The sequence below is a fragment of the Moschus berezovskii genome, chromosome 8 (assembly GCF_049115385.1).
Source record: "Moschus berezovskii isolate FMDL1 chromosome 8, NW_MosBer_1.0, whole genome shotgun sequence".
NCBI lineage: Eukaryota > Metazoa > Chordata > Mammalia > Artiodactyla > Moschidae > Moschus > Moschus berezovskii.
In genome coordinates this window covers 65,854,194-65,877,984 of record NC_142467.1, presented here as the reverse complement: position 1 = coordinate 65,877,984, position 23,791 = coordinate 65,854,194, and the positions used below count along the sequence as shown (strand labels likewise).

The following is a 23,791-nucleotide window of genomic DNA, read 5'->3' as shown; positions in this document are numbered from 1 at the left end:
ACCTAACTTTGGCTCCCTTTTACTTCAGGGCTGCTAAATGCTATTGGAAAAAAATGCTTAACTGTGCCAGTTGCCATTATAAATTCTTGCTTTGCAACCACAGCTGGATCCCCAACACTATCCTAGTAGTATCCTTAGTCAGCTCTCATGGCATTTTGTTTAGGTTATTTCAGATTTCCACTCTCCGTCCTCCTTAGATACTTAGGTATTACCACAGGCTCGCTCGCTCTCAGCAGATCACCTTTCTTCTTACAGAGAAAACAGCTTATCTGCACTCGTCCTCTCCTCCAGTTACAATAAAGGAGGCATTCCTCTTACTGTCTCTTACTGTCTTTATCCTTTGACCCCCACCCTACTTTCTTCTTAAAAATTACCCTCCTATACCTTAAACCTCTCTCAATAGGATCCTTCTTGTTAGCTTTGAAACAGTCAATTTAGTTAAATCTAATATTTATGTACTGCAAGGAGATCCAACCAGTCCATTCTAAAGGAGATCAATCCTGGGTGTTCATTGGAAGGACTGATGGTAAAGCTGAAACTCCAATACTTTGGCCACCTCATGCGACGAGTTGACTCACTGGAAAAGACTCTGATGCTGGGAAAGTTTGGGGGCGGGAGGAGAAGGGGACGACAGAGAATGAGATGGCTGGATGGCATCACTGACTCTGTGGACATGAGTTTGAGTGAGCTCCGGGAGTTGGTGATGGACAGGGAGGCCTGGCGTGCTGTGATTCATGGGGTCGCGGAGAGTCAGACACGACTGAGCGACTGAACTGAACTGAAGTGAATATTTATGTATATGAGCTCTTATGAAGTATTGGTTAACAGTGTAATAACATTTGAAATGGGTTCCTGATTGTAAAGTAATTTAAAAATTTTGAATTCAGATTAATATTCTGGCCTCAGCTCTGTCAGAAACTCCCTATATGACACTGAGTGGTTTTCTCTGTGCTTTAGTTTTTTAATGAGTCAAATAAGAATGATATCTCTGAGAGAAAGCCTTCTGAGTAAAATCATAAATGCCAAGGGCTTAGTACCCAGGTCAGAAATGCAGAGGTCTTCTGGTTTTATAGTTGAGTTTATACTTGTGATCATGCTAGGTGCATTTTCATGTACAACAAAGTAAAGCATGATTCTGATTAGGAATGAAACTTAGGGTATGTGCCCTAAGAGATTGTGATTAAAACGAATATAAATATATTTGTCTGTGCTGGGTCTTTGTTGCTGCAAGAGGGATCTTTCAGTTACTGTATGAGGGATCTTTAGTTTTGAACTCTTAGTTGCAGCATGTAGGATCTATTTTCCTGACCAGGGATGGAACCTGGGTCTTCTGCCTTGGGACTGGGGAGTGTTAGCCACTGGAGCACCAGGCAAGTCCTTTTTTTCCCCCTCTTTTTAAAAAGAGTTTCTTTAACTAATATACATTGCCTGATCTAACCTGTGCTTCAGGACATAACTCTCTCGTATATCTTGGGAGGCTACTTAATTATTGAAGGAGCTCAGTTTAATCTCCTTTTGTATAACTGCAAAGAATATCCAGTATTGATGAAATAATAATGAGTACATTGGGTCCATCAAAATACAACATCAAAATGATAAAGCAGGAAAGGAGCTTGGAAGAATAACTATGTGAATACATGCCCAAAGTACTGATTTATTAATTAATTAAATATTCTCTTCAGATGAAAGGTATTACATTATAAAATAACATGATCCAATTATCTATTCTATTTTAAAAAAACACCCAGGAAATTCCCTGGTGGTTCCATGGTTAGGGTTACCTGCTTCCATTGCAGGGGGCACAGGTTCCATGCCTGGTTAGGGAACTAAGATCCTGTGTGCTGCACAGTGCGGCCCAAAAAAAAAAAAAAATCATCAAAACTTATTGACTTAAAACAATTTTAAATCTTTGTTTCAGTGGGACAGGAATTTGGAAAGAGCTCAAGCTGTACATCTCTGGCTATAGTCTCTCAGGCAGTCCACTGGTGGCCAAAGCTGGAACAGAGTGGGGCTGGGATCAGCTGGTGGTGGTGGGCACCTCTCTTCATCAAGTGTCATGGCTTCTGTATGCAAGCTACCTTGAACTTCCTCAGAGCACAGCAGCCTCAGGACAGTTCGTCTACTTACTCAGTGGCTCAGGTTCACCTGTGAAAGCTTCCATCAAAAAAGGATAAAGTTGTGTAGCCTCAGAAGTCATATAGGATCATTTCATAAACTGCCACATTCTCTTGGTTATATGTGAATCACAAGCCCACTCAGATTCAAGGGGAGGGGAATTAGGTTCTACCTGTTGATGGGGTGGGTTTCCCTGTTGGCTTAGTGGTAAAGAACCCACCTGCCAATGTAGGAGATGTGGGTTCAATCCCTGGGTCAGGAAGATCCCCTGCAGAAGGAAATGGCAACCCACTCCAGTATTCTTGTCTGGGAAATCCCATGGACAGAGGATCCTGGCGGGCTTCAGTCCTTGAGGTTGCAAAAGAGTCAGACACAACTTAGCGACTAAACAACAGCAAAAATTGATGGGGCACTGACAAAACTGCTTTGCACAACAGCATGTGGGATGGGGAATATTTTTGTGGCAATCTTAAGAAAATACGCTTTGCCACAGTGATCTTGTTGTTCAGTTGCTAACTTGTGTCCAACTCTTTGTGACCCCATGGACTGCAGCACACCAGGCTTTCCTATCTTTCACTGTCTCCTGGAGTTTGCTCAAACTCATGTCTATTGAATCAATGATGCCATCCAACTGTCTTTGTCTGTCGCCCCTTCTCCTGCCCTCAGTCATTCCCAGCATCAGGGTCTTTTCCAGTGAGTTGGTTCTTCACATCAGATGGCCAAAGTACTGGAGCTTCAACTTGAGCATCAGTCCTTTCCTTTAGGATTGACTGGTTTGATCTTGCAGTACAAGGGATTCTCAGGAGTCTTCTCCAGCACCACAGTTCGAAAGCATCAATTCTTTGGGGGCTCAGCCTTCTTCATGGTAATCTAAATGAAAGCAAATACTTGTCTGTTGATGAAAGAGAGGGGCAGGGGGCGGAGAGAGAAAGAGGTCCTCATGACTCACCAGACTAAAATAATTTAGACAAACCCATCAAGAGGGACGGGCTTCCCTGGTGACTCATATGGTGAAGAATCCGCCTGCAATGTGGGAGACCTGGGTTCAATCCCTGAGTTGTGAAGACTCCCTGTAGGTGGGCATGACAACCTACTCCAGTATTCTTGCCTGGAGTATCCCCATGGACAGAGGAGCCTGGCGGGCTATCATCCATGGGGTCGCAATGAGTTGGAAATGACTGAGTGACTAAGCACATCAAGGGGTACAAAGTGAAGGAAAGTTACATGGCTCAAAATAGCCTGGAGTTAAAACTCCCCTGCAGGTCCTCCCACCATTCTATGCAAAACAAAGAACTCTCTCACCCGAAGGAAAGGATGGACATTAAGGTAGATTATGTCCAGCTCCCAGCCGGTCCAGCCTCTGGTCATCTCCAGAATTCCTTGCCCCAGCTGTTTAAGAGATAACTACTCTGAACAACCTTGGAGAAGAACAGGTCCCCTTTAGACAGTAGATTTCCACATATATGCCTATATATACTTCCTCCTTCCTCCTGTGTAAACAATCCCTAGGATATATGGTGTTGGTGCATAGAGTTCAGCCGAAGAAGATGATGTCAACCTTTTTACCTCGTAGGAAATGAAAGTAAAACCTGTTTTAAACCTGAATGCTTAAAAGCTCACTGAAAATAAGTGCATCTGCCACCTGGTGGTGAGACAGTCACATATACATTCTGTCCTGTTGGCTGTATTTATTGAGTTGTCATCAGAGATAGCATTTATTGTAAAACAAGTCTAACATCTGGAAGTGCATGTGTCCAAACAAACAGCCAAAACACAAACACAGAGAGGGGAATCAGTTCAGTTCAGTCACTCAGTTGTGTCCGACTCTTTGCGACCCCATAAATCACAGCACGCCAGGCCTCCCTGTCCATCACCAACTCCCAGAGCTCACTCAAACTCCTGTCCATTGAGTCGGTGATGCCATCCAGCCATTTCATTCTCTGTCGTCCCCTTCTCCTCCTGCCCTCAATCCCTCCCAGCATCAGCGTCTTTTCCAGTGAGTCAACTCTTCACATGAGGTGGCCAAAGTATTGGAGCTTCAACTTTAGCATCAGTCCTTCCAATGAACACCCAGGACTGATCTCCTCTAGAATGGACTGGTTGGATCTCCTTGCAGTCCAAGGGACTCTCAAGAGTCTTCTCCAGCACCACAGTTCAAAAGCATCAATTCTTCGCCGTTCAGCTTTCTTCACAGTCCAACTCTCACATCCATACATGACCACTGGAAAAACCATAGCCTTGACTAGATGGACCTTGATTGGCAAAGTAATGTCTCTGCTTTTTAATACGCTATCTAGGTTGGGCATAACTTTTCTTCCAAGGAGTAAGCGTCTTTTAATTTCATGGCTGCAATCAGCATCCGCAGTGATTTTGGAGCCCCCAAAAATAAAGTCTGATACTGTTTCTACTGTTTCCCCATCTATTTCCCATGAAGTGATGGGACCAGATGCCATGATCTTAGTTTTCTGAATGTTGAGCTTCAAGCCAACTTTTCACTCTCCTCTTTCACTTTCATCAAGAGGCTTTTGAGTTCCTCTTCACTTTCTGCCATAAGGGTGGTGTCATCTGCATATCTGAGGTTATTGATATTTCCCCTGGCAATCTTGATTCCAGCTTGTGCTTCTTCCAGCCCAGCGTTCCTCATGATGTACTCTGCATATAAGTTAAATAAGCAGGGTGACAATATACAATCTTGACGTACTCCTTTTCCTATTTGGAACCAGTCTTGTTCCATGTCCAGTTCTAACTGTTGCTTCCTGACCTGCATACAGGTTTCTCAAGAGGCAGGTCAGGTGGTCTGGTATTCCCATCTCTTTCAGAATTTTCCACAGTTTATTGTGATCCACACAATAAAGAGGAAAGAGTGTGTGGATGAGCCCAATCAGCCTCCTTTTCATTAATCCTAAATTCTTTTAATCCTCTACCCCATTGGCTTCAAATTTGAAGGTGCCTCATGCACCTTCAAATTCAGTAAGGAGGGTATGTTGTTGTTAGTTGCTAAGTCTGTCCTACTGTTTGCCACCCCATGACTATAGCCCTCCTGGCTCCTTTGTTCATAGGCATTCCCAGTCAAGAATACTGGAGTGGGTTGCCATTCCCTTCTCCAAGGGATCTCCCTGAAGCAGGGATGGAACTGGAGTCTTCTGCATTGGCAGGTGGATTCTTTACCCCTGAGCGACCAGGGAAGCCCAAGGTTATGGTAGACAAGAAATTAAAGAAAATATTTGCTACTACACTGTTGGGTGTAAGGTTGTTATTCCAAATGATGATTATAGTGATCTAGTTTACAAATGTGGGCTCTTCCACCCATGTTTTCCATTGTCCCAGATCCTTCTGGACCCACTAGAAAATTTATTATTGCAAAACTAGGGCAGCCTAGCATTGATCGGTCTCTTACAGTTAAAAAAATCATTTGTTGTTTACGTGAAAATTTTAAGTAGACATCTGGCAGCCTGGGAAGGGTAGATGGAGATCTGAACCTCCATGAGCGCTCCAACAGGAGGCTTCTGGGCCTTTCTGGCCCGAGAAGGAAGTGCTGGGCAGGGGCGCAGGGTGTGCTGCCAGCCGCCAGGCCGCACCAGGGTCAGGCAATTTGGAAAACAGCCCGGAGCCCCAAGGCGCAAAACAGAGTCCAGGAGCCAGAGCCGGCCGCCCGACTCCAAGATGGCGCCGTCGGCGGCTACCAGCTGCCAAGATGGCGGCGCGGGGCCGCGCCCGCGCTCCCGGCCTCTCCTCCCCCAGTCTTCCTCCGCCCGGGAGCGCGACTCGCGTCGCTGTGCGCCTGTTGCCCGTCGGCCTGGGTGTACGGGCTGCTGCCCGCCCCGCAGCATGCGGCTCCTACGCTGGTGGCAGGTTCTGCTGTGGGTGCTGGGGTCTCCCGCCCGCGCCGAGGAGAGTGAGTACAGGCTGGGGCCGTGAGCGGCGGCGCGGGAGGCTGTGCGTGAAATGACCGGCACGGCCGTCTACCTGGGCGACGCTCTTCTATCTGCGCGAAGGCCCGGATCTGCGGGCCTCGCCTCTTCCTGGCGCCCTCTCGAGCGCCCCTCTCCACGTTGTCCCGACCTCTTTCCTCCGGGGGTCCCGGCTCGCGGCCCGGGGTGGGAGGCGCCGGGGCGGGGTGCCCGACCGTGTGTTAGCACTTACTGAGGCGTACCCGCATGTGCTGAGCTCTTTATTATTAATGATAATCATAACGAGTAGCCGACCTGTACGTGTCGCAAAGAGTCGGACACGACTTAGCGACTGATCAGCAACAACCGTGCCCTTAGTAGGAGCCAGGAACTGTGCATAGTACTTTCTATCATTTTCTCCTTTTGTCTTCCCACCGAGATATGTTCTGAGTATCCCTGTTTTACTGATGAAGATGCTGAGCTCAGACAGGCTAAGTAATCTGCCTACATTTGTGCTTCTGGTAATTGGCAGAGCCTGTATCTCTCACTGCAAAGCCCACGATTCACTTTGCACCCTGCTGGACCACTTTCTTAAGAAGGTCATTCTTGCTCAGATGCCTGTGTGAAGGATAGGTGGGAACAACACAGCAGACACTCCGGGTAACCCGCTGCTTGCCAGATCATGCTCTTAGGCCCTCCTCCGTGGGGGAAGGCAGCCACCTGGAGGCATGGCTGGGACTTACTCTCATTGCTCTTTCTCCCCACTCCTCACAGCTCTGTAAAAGTCCAGACTCTTTGACCTTGCTTGTTGTTCAGAACTTACCAGGATTACGCGGGCTTCCCAGGTACTGCTTGTGTTAAAGAACATGCCTGCCAATGCAGGAGACAGAAGAGATGCAGATTTGATCCCTGGGTGGGGAAGATCCCCTGGAGGAGGGCATGGCAATCTACTCCAGTATTCTTGCCTGGAGAATCCCATGGATAGAGGAGCCTGGCGGGCTACAGTCCATGGGGTCGCAAAGAGTAGGACACAACTGAAGCGACTTAGCGCTCATGCATCAAAAGTATGCAGTCTTTCCTTTTGCAACAGTGTCCTGGAAAGAGGCAAGGCAGCCGGCTTGCTGAGTTATGAAAAATAATGAAAACACTCATTAAATGCCAGGCAGTATCCTTAACACTTTTTGAGCATCATTTGTTATTTTTATTCAAAAGAACTTGTTTCCCTATCACAAAAATTGTATAACCATACCACCAACACCAGCAGAGCCCGTAGGGTTACATTGATGGTGGAGAGTTCACTGGGTATTTCCAATGTCCTGAAGGTCATAAAGGAGAAAAAAAGAAAAGTACTCAAAACAAATTCAAAACCCATGATGACTTTGGGAAGAGACATCACATGACAGTTTCTGTCTTCTCTTATTCTGACTCAAAATTCTAACTCTGCATCACTCAGACTTCCTTTTGATTTTCTGTAAGGGAGATCTATCTAGTTGTACATGAAGGCGATCAGGAGCACCAGATTCTATTTTGTGCCTTGATTTTTTTCTCTGGAGATTCTTTCAGGATGTTGGCATTCTCCATTTCTTTAGAGGACCTGGGATGTTGGTTAAGTTCAGAGAGAGCACATCTCTACAGATCTGGTACATTTGAGAGTGGGGATTGCCCCCCAGTCTGCCACCTTTTGTTCTTCTCCAGACTGTTAGCCTCTCTGGCTTCATCTCCTGCTCTCATCTTAAGAACAATCCAGTAATCGTGTTGAGTGTGACTTCTGATTATACATGCAATACATATTTATCAACCCAGGGCTACAGAAAGACTGCTATCCCCACCATCTTGGCAGAACTCCCTGTCCAGGCACCCAACCCCTTCCCTAGGTCATAGTCAAAATAGTGCTTGACCCACTTCTGTCAGAACCTGCCTTGTTTCCCAAACCCTGTACTCTACTGTATCTAACCTGTCATCTCTCCCTGCTTACCTGTTTTCCCATCAGTTTTATGTCCTTAAATTTAGCTTATGTCCTAAAAACCAAATCCTGTCCCTTAGCCCCCTGCCTGCCCATAACAACTACCTGCTCTTTCTTTTCCTTTTCAGAGCTAGATTTTCAGAAAGAATTGTGTATATTTATACATTGATATGGCTGGATGGCATCACCGACTCGATGGACATGAGTTTGAGTGAACTCCGGGAGTTGGTGATGGATAAGGGAGGCCTGGCGTGCTGTGATTCATGGGGTCGCAAAGAGTCGGACACGACTGAGTCACTGAACTGAACTGAACTGATACATTGATAGATTCCACATATAAGAAAGATCATACAGTATTTGTTTTTCTCTGATTTATTTTACTTAGCATAATGCCCTCAAGGAGGTCCATCCATGTTACTGCCAATGGCAAGATTTCCTCTTTTTAAATGGCTGAATAATGTGATATATATATATATATACACATATATAATATCACATTAATATATTATTAATGTGATATTAACATATTAATGTTAGTATGTGTGATGTATATATCACATTTTCTTTATCCATTCGTTCATTGATTGCTTTCCTGTCTTGGCTTTTGTAAATAATGCTGCAGTGAACATGGGGGTGCATGTACCTTTTTGAGTGAGTGTTTCTATTTTCTTTGGATAAATACCCAGAAGTGGAATTGTTGAATCACATGATAGATCTATTTTTTATTTTTTGAGGAGCCTCCATACTGTTTTCCATAGAGGCTGCATCAATTTACGTTCCTAGTGATAGTGCATAAGGGCTCCCCTTTGTCCACACCCTTGTCAACATTTGTCATTTCTTGTCTTTTTGATAATAGCCAGTCTAACATATACGAGGTGATATTTCATTGTGGTTTTGACTTACATTTTGATCTGTTTTTTTTTTTTATATCTTGTGTTCTCTGCATATACTTTTTAAACGTGTAATGCAGTTGTTGCTGTTTTAATAGCCTTGTCTAATAATTCTGACAACCGTGCAAGTTCTGGGTCAGGTTTGATTATTCTCATTATGGATAATGGGGGGATTTTCCCTGCTTCTTTGCACACCTGGTAATCTTCGACTGGATGCCAGATGTAAATTTTTAGTTTGTTGAGTGCTAGGTATTTTAGTATTCTTAGAAGTACTCTTGAGCTTTGTTCAAATATCCAGTTATTTGAACACAGCTTGATTCTCACTTTTCAGGTTTGCTAGATGACAGCAGAGCTGTATTTACTTTAGAATTAATTGGGCCCTACTAATCTGCCTGCCAGTGCAGGAGATATGGGTTCGATCCCTGGGTCAGGAAGATCCCCTGAAGGAGGAAATGGCAACCACTCTAGTATGTTTGCCTGGAAAATTCCATGGATAGAGGAGCCTGGTGGACTGCAATCCATGAGGTCTAAGAGTTGGCCACAACTTGACGACTCAACGTGCACGCACCAAAGCGAGTCCCTTTTGTGCACTCTCCCCAGGGCTCTGTGACTTAGGTTTTCCATGTAGTGGGTGGGAACAGGTCCTATTCCCGCTCTCTGTGGGTATTGGGTAACTGTTACCTCTGTTCCTTTTGAGTGGTTCTTTCCCTGGTTTTGGGTAGTTTACTTACATGCGTATGCTGACCAGGACACTCAAGGAGGCCCCTCTACAGATGACCGGAGTGCTCTTTCTGCAGCTCTCCCACCTCCAGGGTTCTGTTGTGCAGACTCTGGCTGTCTTAGTCTTTCTGGGCCCTCCATCTCAACTGGGTCAAGGCAGGAACTCCCCAGGCCGTGAGCTGGAGCTGTTGTGGGGCTCTTCTCGCCTGTGTCCCGTGTTTTCAGTGATCACTGTCCTTCCCTGTCTCAGTCTCCTGAAGCTGTTGTTGCACATATTTGGCTGTTTGGGGGTTGTTTCAGGAGGGAGAGTAAATCTGGTTTCTGTTTTTCCACTTAGCCTGAAACGAATTCCCGGAGAGTGTTTTTGAATTGCCAAATGAGCCTGCAGACATCTGTGGGAATGTTCTTTGAGACATTATACAAGCATGCATACTTAGGAAGCTCCCAGACCCCTTCCCAGCTTTGAAGCCAGTTGGTCATTCACACTCTGGTAGACATGCTGTTTTGTGTGCAGGACTCCTTCCACAGCTGCTTGCTCCCCAGCCATATGGTGGGCTCGTCCGGGTGCAGCTGCACTCATTCCTTACCCAGAGTCTGGTGGCTGTTGTGAGGTCCTGAGAGGTGGAGGGCAGGAGTCATTATCACAGAGGTGAGTGGAGCTTGCTGTATGGATGTGTGAGACTGCCTCGGACTCCTCCCTTACCCAAACCTTTGGCTCAAGCCCCATCTAGTGGCTCCAGAGTGAGAGGAAAGCCTCCTCTTCTGGCTGCTGTTCCAGCTCTGCTGGGCACATCTTTGAGCACTCCTGTGGGCTGTAGCCCAAGGGCAGCAGGCAGGAAAGCAGAGGCCAGTGGTGGAGGCCACCCCAGGAAGAGCTGCTGCTAACTGTAGTGGGGTTCCTCAGGCAGAGGGCCTGGCAGCCCTCTGAGGTATCTTGCAGGGAGGTAAGGCCTGCTCTGGAGCAGTAGTCGCAAGACTTCACTCCTGTTGCTTACTGCTTTGTGCCATTGCACATCACGCTGAACCTCTTGTACTTCAGCTCAGTCATCTATTAAGTTGACTTGGTAACCTTCATCCCGTCCATCTCTCAGAGCTGATATAATGGGTGCAAAGATGCTTCGCCACAGTAGAATCTTCCATATTGTTCAGTTGCCCAGTTGTGTCTGACTCTTTGCGACCCCATGGACTGCAGCACGGGAGGCCTCCCTGCCCCTCACTACCTCCTGGAGTTTGCTGAAGTTCACGTCCATTGCATCCGTGATGCCGTCCAGCCGTCTCATCCTCTAACACCCTCTTCTTATGCCCTCAATCTTTCCCAGCATCAGGGACTTTTCCAGTGAGTCATCTGTGTGCATCAGATGACCAGAATACTGGAGCTTCAGCTTTAGCATCAGTCCTTCCAGTGAATATTCAGGGTTGATCTCCCTTAAGACTGACTGGTTTGATCTCCTTGCTGTCCAAGGGACTTTCAGGAGTCTTCTCCAGCACCACAATTCAAAGGCATCAATTCTTGGCATTCTGCCTTCTTACGGTCCAACTCTCACACCTGTACATGACCACTGGAGAATCTTCCATAAAGCCATCATTATTTTCTTGGATAGTCTCATCAAACAAATTAAATTGTTAAAGTGTTTGTATTGTATTTTCCTAATTGGATGTCTGGAATGGAATGTTTTTGCTTGTAAATCCACATGGCAAGCTGCAGGTTTCATGTGAAGCTGTGTGTTTGTCCACTTCTGGGCATTCATTAATGCCCTTGTGATCTTCATGACCTGGAGAATGATGGGTGACTCTCTGATAGTTTAATGGGAAGGTAACTTTTTACTCTGGAGGGGAAATTTTTTATATTTGAGAACTGTGATTCTTTGGGATTCATTTATTTTGAAGTCAACTATGACTGTGAACATACTGGCATGTTTTAGTTGCAGAGAAAAGAAGTCACTTATGGTCAGAGGAACAGCCTGCTTACCCATTCCAGGTGGGGGCTGTGTACATGAGTGAGAAGATGCCTTCCCCTGACCCAGTGGGCCAGGACCCGTCTGCAGGAGAGACGGAGGCAGTGCTGGGGCTGGATGCTGACGGCAACCACATGGTGATGTTGTCGGTGATTCGCGGGGAAGCCAAGGACAAGCTGAGCCCAGAGTCCAGCAGCGGCACCTGCGGGACTGGAGGGGAGGAGGACTCGAGGTGCAACCTCCGGGAGAGCCTCTTCTCCCTGGACAGAGCTGGAATAAGCTTCTCGGAGAGAGAAGAGGAGTACTACACTGAGCCCGACGTGGCGGAGTCCGACCCCACCCCAGCTGAGGACGCCAACACCACCGAAAGTCTGAAATCCCCGAAGGTCAACTGTGAGGAGAGAAATGTGACAGGATTAGAAAATTTCACTCTGAAAATTTTAAATATGTCACAGGTAAGAAAAAATCATTTCGTACTTTCCTCCTTTTCTGCACATTGATTTTATGATTTAGTACTCCGTCATCTTTCACATGCAGAGTCATAATCTTCATCATATTGTAAGTGGGAGAGCATTTAGTGGCTGCATTGGTGAAAATTCACTTGACTCTTTGTGATATATGTAGGGAAAGGAGGAGATAAGGTATATCTAGTTAGTGTTGACTGTGCTTTTTAGGTGGCCTAAACCTAGTCATCCTTGGGGTAATCTCACCACCAAGCCTCATGATAAAAACCCCAGTGAACAGGGAGGTGCTTGGTATCAGAATCATAGCCCTTTTCTTCTCAATGAGGTATTTGTTATGGAGACATAAAAATGAGATATCTGAATTACTAAAATTGTAATTTAGCATTGTTTGGACCCGTCATGTCCCTGAGAGGTTTGTTATATTGATGGAAAGTTTTTTTTTTTCCTCCAGCGAGTATGAACCTAGTGTTTACTCTGGACTGAGAGCTGACACCTTTGTCCAGGCCAGCCATGCTTTCCAGCTAGTTGGATAAACGGTGATTCTAAAGAGAATACCAGGATTCTGACTAATGTTTTCTGTCAGATTGTTAAAGCCAGAGAGCAGAATGAATTCAGGCTGCTTATATAAGAAAAGAATCCTAGCTGTGACAACTGTAGTTGCTTATTTTATTATTATTTAAAAAATAGTTATTTATTTGACTGTGCTGGGCATTGGTTGCGGCACGAGGGGTCTTCAGTCTTCATTGCAGGATTGTTAGTTGCAGCATGTGAACTCTTAGTTGCGACATGTGGGATCTAGTTCCCTGACCTGGGATCGAACCTGTGCCCCCTGCATTAGGACCACAGAGTCTTAGCCACTGGACCATCAGGGAAGTTCCATGTGATTGCTTATTTAAAATTAGGGTGCATACAGTACGTTGAGCGCCCCTCCAAGGCAGGTGTCACACCCTGCCCTCAGAGCCTGGTGAATGCTGTGCCTCAGCTGTGTGGACTGTTGCGTGACTGTTCCGTACATAAACAGGAGAAAGCACTTTCAGTGGTCAGAGTTAGCGTGGTGGCAGGAATGATACACCCTCAAACTGAGCTAACCTTTGGCCAAATACATGGAGCTGACTGTTTAGTATAGACTTGGATCTGCTGAGATTATAGCTTGGGCCTGAGACCACAGTGCTTTAATGATTCTGTTAGATTGTGTGAGATACACAGTTCTAAGGTTGGGACATTAGCTTGTACCCTGTGAGTACTTAGTGTATGAATTGAAGAATTATGAAAAATATTAGAATTGCTCTATAGTAATATTAAGAAAGCTTAGAGGAGGAACCCTCCTCCACTGTTAGTGGGAATGTAAGTTGGTACAGCCACTATAGAAAACAGTATGGAGGTTCCTCATCAGATTAAAATTAGACTTGCCATATGATCCAGCAATCCCACTCCTGGGCATATATTCAGACAGAACCACAATTCAAAAAGATATATGCTGGGACTTCCCTGGCAGTCCAGTGGTTAAGACTTTGTGCTTCCACAGCAGGGGGTGTGTATTTGATCCCTGGTTGGGGAACTAAGATCCCACGTGCCACATTGCGTGACCAAAAGCAAACAACAGATATATGCACCTTTGTGTTTATAGCAGTACTATTTACAGTAGCCAAGATATGGAAAGAACCTAAATGTCCATTGACAGATGAGTGGATAAAGAAGATGTGGTACACACACACACACATGCACGAATATTAATCAGTCATCAAAAGGAAAAAAATAATGTCATTTGCAGCAACGTGAATGGAACTAGAGATTATCATACTAAGTGAAGGACAAATACCATATGATATCACTTAAAGTGGAATCTAAAATACAGCACAAATGAACCTATCTACAAAACAGAAGCAAGACTCACAGACAGAGAACACACCTGTGGTTGCCAAGGGGAGGCAGTGGGGGAGGAATGGATTGGGAATGTGGGATTAACAGATTCAGGATGCACAATCTATTATATACAGGATGGATAAACAACAAGGTCCTACCGTATAGCAGAGGGAGTTATATTCAATGTCCTGTGATAAACCACAGTGGAAAACAATATGAAAAAGAGTACATGTATGTGTAACTGAATCACTTTGCTGTACAGCAGATATTAACACAACATTGTAAATGAACTATCCTTTATTAATATAAAAAAAGAGGAGGACCTTGGAGGAGAGTTGGTGATGCGTCGTTTGATGCTACTTTTCTGCTGACCCATGGATCCATACGGGTCCGCCCCAGAAGGTTCTCCGGGTGCTACACTGCTGTCTCCCTGCTGTCCCTGTGCCCACCGCCTCTCCCTGGTGTCGGCGGTGCTTCCTGCCCTTGAGTGTCCTTCCAGAAGAAGTACCCATCCTTTACTGCTGACTTTAACACTCTTTGTTTCTTTTGCCACAGGACCTGATGGACTTCCTCAACCCAAACGGTAGTGACTGCACTCTAGTCCTGTTTTACACCCCTTGGTGCCGATTTTCTGCCAGCTTGGCCCCTCATTTTAATTCCCTGCCCCGGGCGTTTCCAGCTCTTCACTTTTTGGCACTGGACGCATCTCAGCACAGCAGGTATCTTCCCTCAGTGGGGTTCATGTCTCATCCCACGGGACGATGGTTACAGTTACTTGGTGGTCGTAATCGGTTAAGTTAGGAGCAGAGGAGGCCGACTTGAGCCTGAGCTTTGAGATGGAATTGAGGGAAGGAGAGACAGTGTGGGCAGTGAGGACTGGCACATTCCTGAGGGAGGCTTTCTGGAGGCTCCTTAAGAAGAAAGACAGTTCTTCCCCTGGTGGGATTTAAAGATGGCTCTGCCTGATGGCTGGAGAAGGCAATGACAAGCCACTCCAGTACTCTTGCCTAGAAAATTGCATGGACAAAAGAGCCTGGTAGGCTGCAGTCCGTGGGGTCCCTAAGGGTTGGACACGACTGAGCGACTTCACTTTCACTTTTCACTTTCACACATTGGAGAAGGAAATGGCAACCTACTCCAGTGTTCTTGCCTGGAGAATCCCAGGGACGGTTGAGCCCGGTCGGCTGCCGTCTATGGGGTCGCACAGAGTCGGACACGACTGAGGCAACTTGGTGGCGGCAGCTGTCTCATGGCAGGGGAGGAGGGCAGAGGATGTGTTAGGGTCCTGGCCAGATTGAATTAGCAAAATTAGCATCCTGAGTACATTCTTCCTGTGTGACTTTCACCTGCAGCGTAGGTCCCCAACCTAGCAGCCTAACTCTTGGCACCCCTGTTTTATGTCTGCTAAGGATTTCTTTCTTTCTTTTTTATTCGTTTTATTTATTTATTTTGGTTGTGCTGAGTCTTGGTTGCTGTGCATGGGCTTTCTCTACTCGTGGTGAGCCTGGACTACTTTTTGTCGCCATGTGTGGGCTTCTCATTGCACTGGTTTCTCTTATTTCGGAGCATTGGCTCTAGGCGCCCAGGCTTCAGTAGTTGCAGTACTTGGCCTCAGTAGTTATGGCGCATGGGCTTTATTACCTCACCAGCTGTGGTATCCTCCCGGACCAGGGATCAAACCTGTGTCCCCTGCATTGGCGGACAGATTCTAATCCTCTGTGCCACCAGAGAAGTGCTTTTTTCTCTAATTCTTTTCTTCCTTCTTGCTTATATTCATTCCTGAATGCATGTTCTTAGTAGGCATTCAGTAAATTTGATGAATTATTTTAGGACTTTGATATACATTTACCCTTGTTTTATAGTCTTTCATATTGTTCAGTGGGGTTTTGTCTTTTCTGAGTGTTCAGTTAGATAAGTTACAAAGATCTTAGTGCGGATGTTAAATATTTCCCCTGTGACTGTGTCTGAGGTAATAAACCATGTCCTCCTCTCCTGCTGTAAGTCACACGCGGCTTCTTAGGTCACATAGCGGTTGTGTGTGAATACATTTGGGAAGTTTGGAAGATGGTCAAGTTTGTGATGAAAATGAGGCCCTGATTTTCAGTGTGGATAATGTTTACCTGAAATTGTTTATGAAGAAAGAAACTGCCCCACAAATTAGTATTTCCCACAAAGGCTGCAGGGAAAGATCTCAGTGGCCTGGCCCAAGGTTACAGACTGATTGGAAGGACATTTGAAGTCACTCTCCAGCTTGACCGGGCCCTCCACTGACCCCCTAGTCAGCAGGGCTAGCTCCCAGCACCTGCTTAGCACTCTTTGCTTATGGATCTGACACCAGCCTCCACGCTGTGCTCTGTTCCCTGCAGGCTTTTATCATTCCTTTTGTTGCTTCTTCATCTCTGTGCATCCTTCTCAGTGCCTGGTATGGTGCCTCAGTTATGGAGAATAGAGGATACTCTGTCTTATTGTATTGTGGGACACTTATTTGCCTCATATATTAATATTTATGTTACAGCATGTTTGCAAAAGAAAAAAATTCTGATTATCCAACGTTACCATTTTATTAGTGGGGGTAACTGAGGCTTAGAAAGGTTGAATAATCTGCTCAAAGGTCACACAGCTGGTTCAGTGGCAGAACTGAAGCTTGAACCCAGAGCATTTTGACTTACACTACTGCTCAGTATTCTGTAAAAGTTGAAACAGTACTGCTCAGGTCATGTTACTTCCGAATTGTCCCACCTTAATTGTGAGCTTCCTGGTGTGTTTGTTAGATTGTAGATTCCTTTGCACCAACTCACCAACCTAATTGCTTATCCATAAGTTGAATCTTTTATGAGGGATGGAAATGAGCATTCTGGAGAGTTTGAAATTTCTCCTGTCAAGTAAATTGACACAGTGTGCTTTGTCCATGCATTAGAATTTTCTGGTCTGATGTGTTTTGGCTGGTAGGAACAAAAGTAGTGGAATAATTGTGTCAGGGGCAGCTCCACGTTGTAATAGAAAGCAAGTCAGAGAGCAGAATGGGAATGCCCCCAACCATGACCCATGAGGAGGGCAGTCAGAAACAACCACAGCCTATTATTTCAGTGTCAGAAGCCTCCACAGGTCACAGAAAACTGATCCTTTCTCATATTTTTCCATCCATTCTGATATCGTAACTGTGCGAGGAAGCCCACTGTTAATTCAGGTTTTCTGTCTTGTAGCCTTTCTACAAGGTTTGGCACCGTGGCTGTTCCTAACATCTTGTTATTTCAAGGGGCTAAACCGATGGCTAGATTTAATCATACAGACCGAACGCTGGAAACGCTGAAAATCTTCATTTTTAACCAGACAGGTATGTAGAAATAATATGCTGTAGAAGACGACATTTTATTGCTGGAGGAATATGCCTTCTGTGATTTTTGATCGGCTATTACCCTTAAGTGAAGGATTCAAGATTGGCTTTGGGATGTAAACTTCTTTTCTGATGAAATGTTGCGGTCCTGTTAAATGTCTGTCAATCAGTGGCAAGCTTAACTTGATTAGGTAATATTAATATGATTATAGATAGCTTTGAAAAATGTAACAGCGTTATTGAGATAACATTCACATGCCATACACCTATAGATACGTTTTTATATACATTATTCATTTAAGTGTAATATTTACACAGAAATATGCATCAGTCGCTAGTGCCTGTGACTAGTGATGTATTTTCACAAAGTGAACACCTTGAGTAACCAATACTCAGATTCAGAAAGAGAACCTTACCAGCCCGCTTTCCGCACTATCACTCCTGTTCTCCCCAAGGATAAGCACCATCTTCACTCCTACTATCATAGTATTTCTTGTTTCTGATCTTTGTATTAATGCAGACATACAGTATGGATTCTTATGTGTCTGACTGGTTTTACTCACCATTATGTCTGTGGGATTCATCTGCATTGTTGTGTATGGTTGTGCTTTTTCATTTTTGTTATTGTATGGAGTTCTACTTATTAATTCACATGTAGATGCTATTTTAATTCCTTAATATTTGCTGAAACACAAGCCCTTATTTTTATCCTGTAGAAGTCTTGAGCACTGAATACTGATGAAATTTCCTTCATTGGAAAAGTTCATTCCTCAAAAGCTTTAATGCCTCAGTTATGAGCATCCACTTTTTTCCTGAAATATATTCATTGGAAGTAAATAAAAATGATAACATACTTTCCATATATTCTTCAGTTCAGTTCGGTTCAGTCACTCAGTCGTGTCCGACTCTTTGAGACCCCATAAATCACAGCACACCAGGCCTCCCTGTCCTTCACCAACTCCCAGAGTTCATTCAAACTCACCTCCATCGAGTCGGTGATGCCATCCAGCCATCTCATTCTCTGTCGTCCCCTTCTCCTCCTGCCCCCAATCACTCCCAGCATCAGAGTCTTTTCCAGTGAGTCAGCTCTTCGCATGAGGTGGCCAAAGTATTGGAGTTTCAGCTTTAGCATCAGTCCTTCCAATGAACACCCAGGACTGATGTCCTTTAGAATGGACTGGTTGGATCTCCTTGCAGTCCAAGGGACTCTCAAGAGTCTTCTCCAACACCACAGTTCAAAAGCATCAATTCTTCGGCGATCAGCTTTCTTCACAGTCCAACTCTCACATCCATACATGACCACGGGAAAAACCATAGCCTTGACTAGACAGACCTTGGTTGGCAAAGTAATGTCTCTGCTTTTTAATATGCTATCTAGGTTGGTCATAACTTTCCTTCCAAGGAGTAAGTGTCTTTTAATTTCATGGCTGCGATCAGCATTCACAGTGATTTTGGAGCCCAAAAAAATAAAGTCTGATACTGTTTCCACTGTTTCCCCATCTATTTCCCATGAAGTGATGGGACCAGATGCCATGATCTTTGTTTTCTGAATGTTGAGCTTTAAGCCAACTTTTTCACTCTTCTCTTTCACTTTCATCAAGAGGCTTTTGAGTTCCTCTTCACTTTCTGCCATAAGGGTGGTGTCATCTGCATATCGGAGGTTATTGATATTTCTCCCAGCAATCTTGATTCCAGCCTGTGCTTCTTCCAGCCCAGCGTTCCTCATGATGTACTCTGCATAGAAGTTAAATAAGCAGGGTGACAATATACAATCTTGACGTACTCCTTTTCCTATTTGGAACCAGTCTGTTGTTCCATGTCCAGTTCTAACTGCTGCTTCCTGACCTGCATATAGGTTTCTCAAGAGGCAGGTCAGGTGGTCTGGTATTCCCATCTCTTTTAGAATTTTCCAGTTTGTTGTGATCCACACAGTCAAAGGCTTTGGCATAGTCAATGAAGTGGAAATAGATATTTTTCTGGAACTCTCTTGCTTTTTCCATGATCCAGCGAATGTTGGCAATTTGATCTCTGGTTCCTCTGCCTTTTCTAAAACCAGCTTGAACATCTGGAAGTTCCCGGTTCATGTATTGCTGAAGCCTGGCTTCATGACTTTCCTAGCGTGTGAGATGAGTGCAATTGTGCGGTAGTTTGAGCATTCTTTGGCATTGCCTTTCTTTGGGATTGGAATGAAGACTGACCTCTTCCAGTCCTGTGGCCACTGCTGAGTTTTCCAAATCTGCTGGCATATTGAGTGCAGCACTTTCACAACATCATCTTTCAGGATTTGAAATAGCTCAACTGGAATTCCATCACCTCCACTAGCTTTGTTCGTAGTGATGCTTTCTAAGGCCCACTTGACTTCACATTCCAAGATGTCTGGCTCTAGGTCAGTGATCACGTTATCGTGACTATCTTGGTCGTGAAGATCTTTTTTGTACAGTTCTTCTGTGTATTCCTGCCACCTCTTCTTAATATCTTCTGCTTCTGTTAGGTCCATACCATTTCTGTCCTTTATCGAGCCCATCTTTGCATGAAATGTTGCCTTGGAATCTCTAATTTTCTTGAAGAGGTCTCTTGTTTTTCCTATTCTGTTGTTTTCCTCTATTTCTTTGCATTGTTCTTAGCTGTATGTAATTACTTAGATCTAACACAGAAGAACAAAGAGGTGCATTACCTTATGGGAGTAACTAACTACCAGGTATTTAGTTATTCCAAGTCTTGTAAAGGATCCCTGCTTGTTGTTGAGATTGATATGGAGAAGGGGAGCCAGTTTGTTCAGTGCTCTCACAAAACTTAGAACACGAGTGAAATCTATGTAATCAGTTTGATAATCACCGATCCCAGTGTTGGTTAGTTGTTCTAACAATTCTTTCAGTAATTTATTTATTTATTTATTTTTAACTGTTGAAACTTTATTATTATTATTATTTTTTATATTGTACATCTTTTTTTTTCACATATGACAACATACATGTTTCGATGCAATTCTTATTTTAAAACATTTTGAATTTAGCATTACTCACCCTGTGACAACATTCTGTAGACTCCTGAGAATAGCTTTACTAAGTTGTTGAACTTTGGTCTTGAAAGAGAACAAAAGACACCTCATACAATGCACCGACTTAGACCTTTCTGGTGAGTTCACTGAAATTCTAGTGTTTTAGCTTTGAACAGCTGAATGGATTTCTGCTCCTTTGATGTGGTGGAGAGAAGGGCAAGTTACAAATTACACTGACAGGCAAGTGAAGCCCATCCCAGGTATACTAGCTGTGCTGTGTAATACTACATATCATTTTGCATGCCATTAAGGATACTTAAGAAAAATCTGTAGTGGGAGTGTTTTCTATCTCATTTGAAACAAAACTGATTTCTCTTTCAGGTATAGAAGCCAAGAAAAATGTGGTGGTAACTCAAGCTGACCAAATAGGCCCTCTTCCCAGCACTTTGATAAAAAGTGTAGACTGGTTGCTTGTATTTTCCTTATTCTTTTTAATCAGTTTTATTATGTATGCTACCATTCGAACTGAGAGTATTCGGTGGCTGATTCCGGGACAAGAGCAGGAACATGCGGAGTAGTGATAGACTCAAAGGAGAGTTGGGAAGAATTTCAATCCTTCATTTCAGAGACTAATGCTGCAATTTCGTGTATTTTCTCCAGTGAAGTGTTGACTTACAACTTCAGTCAGATTGAAAGAATCATGTGTTTGCTGAACTGTTGAATGTGTAAAAAAATTATAAACTGATGTTTTAACTAGTCCTATAATAAGCAAATGCAAACATATGCAGAAGAATTCACCATTCTTGTTTTTAGTACTTGAATATTTTAAGGGAGTAATCCAGTTTGATATGTGATTTGACATGTGAAGATGTATTCTGGTGGAGTAATGAACAGAGTGACAGTATGCTTACTTAGGCAGAAAAAAGACTTTAAGATTGTAGATTTAGAAAACTATTGATTTCCTGTATACATCTAAGAAAGTTGATTTTCTGTTCATTTGTCTTTTCTCTCCCAGAATTAGTAAGCAGGAAAGTGTTCTTCTATGGGAAGGATAATTAGGATCAATAGGTGTGACCTTACAAGGAGCAGCTGATGGAAAAATAAAGAGTCGGATACTGTGGTGTTTGTGACCCCTGATTTCACTGAAAGGATCTGAAGTGGTTTAAGTTGTTTCTGGGTAAGGCAGATGTTAATCAGCATGCATTAACGGAACCTTAAAATGTTCTTGGCCTTCTGCTAGGTTTAGTGAAAGCTGAAAGAAACATAAAGTACTGTTACCCACAGTTGATTATGGTCTAGTTTAGGACACATGTAGAAAAGAGACAATGTGTAATTTACATGAACTTTTCGAAAGGCTGTTTCTAAAGGATCCCTTAAAGTCAGACATGACAGCTGACTACATAATAATAAACTACCATTATACTGAACATTTCCAGAGTTTAGATAGTTTAGATCATAAGGTATTCTAAGTTCTGTGAAAACAGAACCTTAGGTGAGCCTCCTTCCCATAGTGTAACATTCGATAGGGATTTACAATGTATGTGTCATGCTATGGCCACTGTGGCTGGGGTAGTCCCTGGCAGGAGGGGACCATAGCTCAGAAAAGTACCGTTATTATTTCCATTTCACACATGAGCCTAAACTGGCATATTGAGGTTAAATAACTTACCTAGGTTATATACATAGTATGCTGATGAATCTAGGATTTGAACCTTCATATGTGTATCTGTATTTACAATATTTAAGGAAAAAAAGCCCTCTAATTATTCCATCTCTTATAATAATGTTTGAATATTACTGTGTATTCCACGTATTGCGTTAAGTGCTTGACATACACCACTTCCTTTATCCTGTACAATGACCCTCTGAGGTTGACTTCACTGGAAAATGAGTGAGACCCTAAATAACTCGCTGTTCGTTATATACTTCCAGTGGTGGAACCCAGCTTCAAACTTAAGCATTCTCCAGAGCCTCTATGTGGGCTGGAACCCTGTCCTGCTTCGATGCTATGGCCCGGGCAACCATCATATGCATAACACTCCAGTCTTTCTCTTACGTTTCCCATACTTGTAGCCACGATGTAGCATCTTTTTCTCCCTTCTTTTGCTTATCAATGATAAATATTTCACTGTTGGTAATAGTGTTCCTAACTATGGCTATAGTATAGGCCTTTGAATAGATTCAGCACTACTTACCTAACCTGTCCTCTTGCTGGATTTATGGTTGTGTATATTGTCTTCTTCCCTTGGTGGCAGATTCCCAGAGTGGGAGTTATCCTATCCAAGAAACTGGAATTTTCCTATAGTTTCATATGTAGTGGGGCCCAATACTCGTCTGGAGGGTGAGGAAAGGCTCCCAGGATGACCAGTAAATCCATGGCTTTGCCTCTGACACTTAGCTGGGGCAGGCTACAGAGGTTCTCCAGGAGGGAAATATGGAACAGGGCTGGTTCCTGGAAGGTAGGTCCAAGTGTAGAGGGTCAGCTGGGAAGCACTGGTGTTGAGGGAAGGAGAACTAGAGGGGAAGGAAGTGGTCCAAGACCAGTCAAACATGTCTGTTGAGAATACTGTGTACCAGAAACCCGTGCCAGGAGGGGACTGCAACTCCATGGAGGATAGCAAGAATTATCACAATGCCAGCCACCAGGGATGTAAGCCAAACACTTCTGTCCCTGACTTCTTGGTATTAGAGTTACCTAGGAAAACAACATGGTCAAGCACTGGATAGAACAGCGTTTTTATTCTGATGAGAAGAGACAGCAAGGTCAGCCCCAGTAGTGTGCATAGGTCCCTCATGGCTCAAGGATGTCCCTCACCCCCAGCCTATGGCCAAAGAGCACCCATCTAGTGCCACAGCAGAAGAACCCTCTCCCCCACCGAATGTGACATTCTGAAATGGGGGTGTGTGCCCCAGAGTCATTGACATCCATACTTAAGCAGAACAAAGGAGCACACATTCAGTCTGAAACAAGGAAGGGTACTCTTACAGGCCGATCAGCCTGGCACAGGCTGTGTGGGCTCCTTTTTGTTAAGGAAGTGTTCCCAGCCCAAGGCCTAGTCCATGTGGCCAAGCAGGACATGAAAGACTGAGCAGGAGGCTGTTTTTCTCAACAGTGTCCATGACAGAGGACGTGCCCAGTAAATCTTTGCTGATGGACATGAGTTTGAGTTAACTCCGGGAGTTGGTGATGGACAGGGAGGCCTGGTGTGCTGTGATTCATGGAGTCGCAAAGAGTTGGACACTACTGAGCAACTGAACTGGACTGAACTGAACTGAAGGGACCTAGATCCTAGTAAGAGAGCTCTATGTTAGGGCAGGGCATTCATAGCCCCTGTCAGTGGACATCACTCTCCCTGGACCCTAACCAGCATCCTGCTGCTAATGCTTTCATGACAAGAGCTGACGTGTCACCGTCTCGTCTAGCTGTATTAGAGAAGAAAAATGATGAAAGCAAACCACTGAAAATGATGAGGGGTCTCCAACTTGTTACTTCACAACTACCAGTTAATTTCTCAGTTCTCACTTTAATGAGCAAGATAGTAGAACATTTTTCATGATCCCAAATGCCCAAAGTAAATATTGGAAATACAATCTACAGT

General features: G+C 44.3%; 1 protein-coding gene across 1 annotated transcript; it reads left to right on the top strand.

Annotated features, from left to right (window-relative positions):
- The first annotated feature begins 5,581 nt into the window (after positions 1-5,581).
- Positions 5,582-21,313, top strand: TXNDC15 (thioredoxin domain containing 15). The gene is made up of 5 exons (XM_055429138.2): positions 5,582-6,010; positions 11,501-11,988; positions 14,416-14,579; positions 17,064-17,194; positions 20,574-21,313. Exons 1-5 carry the CDS (start codon positions 5,599-5,601, stop codon positions 20,768-20,770), a joined length of 1,392 nt encoding a protein of 463 aa, XP_055285113.2. The 5' UTR covers positions 5,582-5,598; the 3' UTR covers positions 20,771-21,313.
- The last annotated feature ends 2,478 nt before the right edge of the window (positions 21,314-23,791 follow it).

What these genes read in the sequence shown, in the direction of transcription:
- TXNDC15 (XM_055429138.2), top strand. Translation starts at nt 5,599, where the DNA reads ATGAGCGCTCCAACAGGAGGCTTCTGGGCCTTTCTGGCCCGAGAAGGA. An exon ending in AAATTTTAAATATGTCACAG is followed by an intron (nt 11,989 to 14,415) that starts GTAAGAAAAAAT and finishes CTTTTGCCACAG; the next exon opens with GACCTGATGGACTTCCTCAA. An exon ending in CTTCATTTTTAACCAGACAG is followed by an intron (nt 17,195 to 20,573) that starts GTATGTAGAAAT and finishes TTTCTCTTTCAG; the next exon opens with GTATAGAAGCCAAGAAAAAT.